The sequence below is a fragment of the Fonsecaea erecta genome (genome assembly GCF_001651985.1).
Source record: "Fonsecaea erecta strain CBS 125763 chromosome Unknown Scaff18, whole genome shotgun sequence".
NCBI classification, from domain to species: Eukaryota; Fungi; Ascomycota; class Eurotiomycetes; order Chaetothyriales; family Herpotrichiellaceae; genus Fonsecaea; species Fonsecaea erecta.
This window is the reverse complement of record NW_017387261.1, coordinates 79674-85288: the sequence shown is the minus strand read 5'-3', so window position 1 is coordinate 85288 and position 5615 is coordinate 79674. Positions and strand designations below refer to the sequence as shown.

The following is a 5615-nucleotide window of genomic DNA, read 5'->3' as shown; positions in this document are numbered from 1 at the left end:
GGATTAGCCTGTCTCCGCCTGCCTACCTTTTGTTCTAGCTACTCGAGTCATCGACTCTCACTTGTACTTACTCAGATAGACAGAATACACTCAACGAACAACCCCTGCCATTGTGGCAATCTCCCTTTTCCTAGTTGTGGGCTGGCGTCGAGACTCATTTACTTGTGTCACGCAACAATCCGGTAGCAACGCTTTACTCCGCCAAAGGTCTTATTGCAAGACTGGAGACGATCCTCCTAGGTTTTCCGTGGCACTACGCTCGGTTTTCCTTATTCTCAGATCCCCCACTTCCTCACCTACTCGTCGAATCCTCTTCCTCTCGACACCCTTTTCCTTTGTTCATTTCAATCGTTCATTTCCTTTGTCGTCTTCATGCCGAGAAACATCAGTAACAAGGAAATCAAGAGCCTGAATATCGATACAAAGCCACTGGGAAAACGCAACGCAAAAGCTCCTCACAGATTTGGGTCAGAGCAGTCTACAGCTTAACCCTTCCCTCCCCCGGTTGCATCTCCCCTAGCGCTACGAACACCTGTTCGATCACATCAGAGAACATTTGATTCCGACTTGGCCCTTGCTATTGGAACGCCCCTACCTCGATCAGCTGAAGTACCTGCCTCACGACCTGGAACAATCGCAGGCGAGGAAAACTAAGAAAGAGTGGGACGCGTCACACCATAAGTGATCGGGGCTTTCTTTCCCTCTTTAAGCACAGCAAGAGCTATCGTTGCCACCTCCATCTAACCTAGCTGTCATCCCTCGTGGCAGGATAAGTCTTCCCAACCGTTACCTATACAACGTCAAGGACACTTCTCGTCCAAGAATCGCTCCGTTGCCTACGGCAGCTCGTCCTATTGCTTCCCATCAAACGCCTTCAGCAACTGAGAGACCCAACCCCTCTCCCCAGCACTCAGGACTCAGACTCAACCACTCTGAGTAGAGAAACCACACGCTCACCGGACTTGGGTTTTCGTTCAGTCAATCAACGACCCGACCAGACCGAGAGGCGGCTATCCGTCGACTGGCCATTGGTTTCCAGTCCATCCCAACTAAGCCATCGAACCTTCAATTCATCCTTGCTGCTGAAAAGCCAATCAGACATCATGGACCCAGGTTCGGCTGGACCCTCAGCGGTATCGCTCAGATGATCATATCTTCACCGAGGCTGGAACACAAATCTTCCTTGCTCGGTTCAACACGGGACCGATGCCCACACCGGAGCCTCCTATTGTGGCCGAGTCAGCCCAAGATCGTCGACGTCGGCGCCAATTCCACGACATGCCTCAAGTCGTGCCTGAACCAGTTAGACCTTCACAAGCAAGAACACCTCCGGGTATGCCGGTGTCTCCAATCCGTTCGCATGTTGTCACTGTCCCAGGTAGATACCAACCCCCACCTCGTGAGTGGAGCATGTTTCCTGGTGCTGCCCACGGATATGGTGCTCGACCTGCTCCTTATGCCACAGGATACCCTTGGCCGAATCTTACTCAACCATTTCAGCCCCCTCAACCTGGACCAACGGGAATCACCCAAGGTCGTTACGCTCCTCCGGTTGCGGCTCCTTATACAACTGGCCTACCGTCAGTCTCAACCCGTCGTCGTGACCGCAAGCTCAAGGCGAGCGACATGGGCGAGTTCAACGGACAGGGTGTCACTCTGTTTGTCCAGAGAATCACTTCCATGGTCAACCGATACGGACATGACGCGGTCCTGGAAGTCCTGCCATTGTGGCGATCTCCCTTTTCCTAGTTGTCGGCTGGCGTCGAGACTCATTTACTTGTGTCACGCAACATCTAGCTTTCCCAGATCGCAGACGACTTCCCCAATGCCCAAGTTCGCGTGGACAGCGGCTCGCAGGCCGTAGTCGGCACCGTGCGGCGCCTGCTCGTCGCCTCCTGCATTCGACGGCAAGACCATCGCACGCATTCCCCCACTCATCTGCTACGACGTTTCCTGTCCGTCTGGCGAACACGCCGACGCGCAGTACCTGTGCCGGGCAGAGTCCTCGGCCAGGGTCTCACCTTGACTCGGGCTCACCGCGGAATCCTCGTGGAACCTAGCCACTACACTGCGGTCGAGGCACAGAATGCGGATCGAATACATCGACTGCGCTGTCGGACCGACAAGCGTCGCTTCTACCGCCTTGTCAATCCCGAATGGCGGATCGAGCGGTTTCTCATCGAGTCCTAAGTGTTGCAGCGCGACTCGTAGAACAGCGTCGAATGGATGGAGGCTCTATCCGCATCCCCTCTCGAGCTAGATGACCCGGGGTCTGGGACCGTTAAGGAGCTCATCTAGTCTCGTCTGTCGACGGTCCGTGGATATAAGCTAAAGTGCAACCAAGGGTGACGAGGAATTCCCTGGAGTTTTTAAGGTCATGGTCGATGTTTCATTGTGCTCGGAGGGAGGAACAATACTGGTGTACATCGCCGCGATGCTGAAGATAGGAGACTTGAATGCGTGCTCGGGCATCGGTGTGGTGCTATAGCTGAAAAATTTCCTCCGTACCATCTTATGAAGCAATCAAGACCACTCGGCGCTCTGTGGTGTGGATGACGCTGTTGCGAGAAGTAAATAAGGATGTCTCAGGATAAAAGTCTCAAAAATTCGTGGATTTGATTACCTGAGTAGACCCGTCGGCGCACGCCTCTGGCCTCTCTGCTATAGAATTACAGTAGTAAACTGGTCGATAGACTTAGCCTGATGGCAAGTGGTGCAGGTTCTATTATCTTCTGGGGCTTCCAAAGGGTCCAGGACGCTTGAAGGTGGTCCTGGAGGTGGTCCCGGGGGCGGCCCTAGGGGCGTGCTCGGCACCAGAAACGTTGCCATCGCCGTCCAAAGTGTATAGCTCATAGGTATGTTTTGCTGACAGTCACAGAGACCTGTGCTCGACTAAAGGCGACGAATGACTGCCCGAGTCCAGAGGACTCACCAAGGAACCCACTGGGTCTTACCACGCCGACTTTGACTGCGAGTCTGACCAGGTCTGTGATACCACAGTTCCACCTTTTCTGACCAACGCCAGCAGGGCCTTCAAGGGCTGCGGATTGCTTCGAGAGGAGAGGAGAAGGGTTCGAAGTGACGATGCGCGATTCAATAGGGCCTGTAAGTCGGTTAGTTTCGCGGTTTCACAACTCAAAACACCGGGATTTTTGAGGGAGAGTTGCCACAAACGCACTGGATGTTGCCAAACAACAGATGGGGACTGTTTAATGAACAGTTGTTGTTCTTGTTGTTGTGTTGGTGGTGATGAAGTTATTGGTATTCAGAATACTGGGCCGGTAGCCGCGGCAACGGCGACGAGTTGCACCGAAAACAAACAACAGAAATTCTGCGGCGATCCTGCGTCCTGGGGGCAGCCCTGGAGGCGGTCTGAAGGTGGTCTTAAGGTGATCTTGAGGCGGTCTGGGAGGTGATCCCACAAGTAATTTTCATCCTGAGGTGGTCTTGGAGGCGATCCTGGAGGTGGCCTTGGGGGTGATGCCGGGCGGTCCTGGGAATTGCCTGCCGGGCACCAGAGATGTCGCCATCGTCGCTCACAAGGTGTAGAGGTATTGTAGCCAAATAGGTATTATTTTGCTAGCAATCACAGAGACCTACGCCCAACAGACCGCGACGAATGGCTACCCGCAGAGTCTTCTCACGCCTACTCTGAGTGCGATCTGCCCGGGGTCTGTGATGCCACACTTCCATATTTTCCAACTAACGCCAGTAGGGCGCTCGAGTTCCACCTTTTCGATACAACGCTAACGCCAACAGGAGCTTCCACAGCTAAGGATCCGAGTGTAGAGGGAGGAGAGGGTTTTGGACCACCAAGGGGGCGATTCGATTGGCCTGTAGATGAGTCAGTCTGAGAGCTCCACAACTTGGTCCACGAGGTTTTTTGAGAGAGACTTTTCACAGACGAAGAGGACGTTGCTAGAGGAATAGATTGAGATGGTTTAATAAAGGCTTGATGAACATTTGATGGAGTTGTTGATGGGGCTATTGATGAAGTTGGCAGTTGCGGAGCTGGCTAGTACAGCCACGACCCTGTACAAGGATTGTCTTGGCGCGTCAGAAGGCACTGAGTTCGACAAGAAAAACAAGCAACACGACAATAACAGCAATGGATCAAGTTTTGAGCCTTGCTTCACAGAGAATCGAGTGCCAGTTGCAGTGAGACCCTATCCTGCATTGTTCCTTGTTTCCAAGCGCCTGTGGCACCCCAACTAGATCACGCATGGTCGTTTGGGCCACTGTTGTTGTTGGTTGTGACGGTATAGCCAGTGCTTCGACCAGGAAACCCTTCTCAATGACCGGCCTGCGAGACAGGCCCCTGTGCATTCTCGCACGTGCATGCCAACTACCTATCGAATCCTCGTACATTGGTGCCTCCATTGAGAGCCGTTGTTCTACGGTTCCTACAAAAGAATTATTGCGGCGGTTGATTGATTGTCTTGAGGAGATGCTGCGTTGAAAAGGACGGAGTTATGATATCGGAACGAGCATTTGAGGGCGGAACGGCCTCGGACGTTCTCCTACCTGGAGATTGAAGACTCGCTATTCAGTGGGCATGCGTTTGACCCTGAAGAACTGAAAGGTGCCTTACCGTGAGGGGTCGAGACATTAGCTCTGGAAAAAGATCTCAAGCATTTTACGCCTCTTCCGAATCCACCGAAGGACTGTACAGCAGAAATGTCTACAACGAGACGTGATTGGTCACTGAGGGGTACTGTTGCCTGAGGCATCAATGCTATCAGGCATATAGATATCCGTCTACTACCCAGGACGAAAAAGTGAGGAGCGAAAAAATAACAGAAGAAACAGGTCGTCCTGGAAGACACTCAAAGAAGACAGAAAGAGAGAGGAAGTATTCAAAGCCTGAAGATCTCCTTAAACAGCCCCAGGTTCGCTGGGAATGCTTGAGCAGTCACTCAGTCAAGCGGTCTTTAGTGCATTCTCAGGACGATTACATTAGTCATTTTGACATCAAATGGAAGCGTTCTAATCGGTCTGAATTGATAGACCTTGTGACTTTGCTTGATAACAACAGAACCTCTTGCCGCGACTGGTGCTTCGACGTGGGCCACGGCGGTGATCAGGACAGTAGCATCGGGGGACAGACAGTATACGTAAGTTCCGAAGAAGATAAAAATCATCGAGTGTGTAAGAAGAAGAAGAAGAAGAAGAAGAATGTAACGAGGGATAGGAGCAGCAAGGGCTGTATGTCCTTCATCCTTGGTTGGGTGCGTGTTGAGTACCCCGTACAATATCTCCTTCGTCCAGAGGACATATCATTGCCGTCCATCTTCAATCTCGTCCCAGGGTCTCCAGGGGCCGCGCGAGTTGCCCATGGACTCCCCATAACGTCTCCAGCTTTTACTCCATTCTGGCGTACCGCTCTCTGGCCCTCTGTCGCGTCTCTTCCAAGAACCCGCCATAATCGCCTTTGGTGTTTCGCTCCGCTTCAACAATTGCATCACCAAGTTTCCCGCCTTGCGCGCTGAGAGGTCTTGACTGATCGGCGTGGTCATGCCCTCTCCAGAAGCACCCAGTCCTTGTCCGGCGGTATAGCCCATCTTGCTGAGCAACGAAGCGCCCTTGGACTGAACAGGTGCCGGCGGGGTCTCATC

General features: G+C 52.7%; 1 protein-coding gene across 1 annotated transcript; it reads left to right on the top strand.

Annotated features, from left to right (window-relative positions):
* Positions 1-1278: 1278 nt before the first annotated feature.
* Positions 1279-2190, top strand: AYL99_11909 (hypothetical protein; the record flags this gene model as incomplete). Its single annotated transcript, XM_018843413.1, has 2 exons — positions 1279-1716; positions 1807-2190. 2 exons carry the CDS (start codon positions 1279-1281, stop codon positions 2188-2190), a joined length of 822 nt encoding a protein of 273 aa, XP_018687254.1.
* Positions 2191-5615: the final 3425 nt, after the last annotated feature.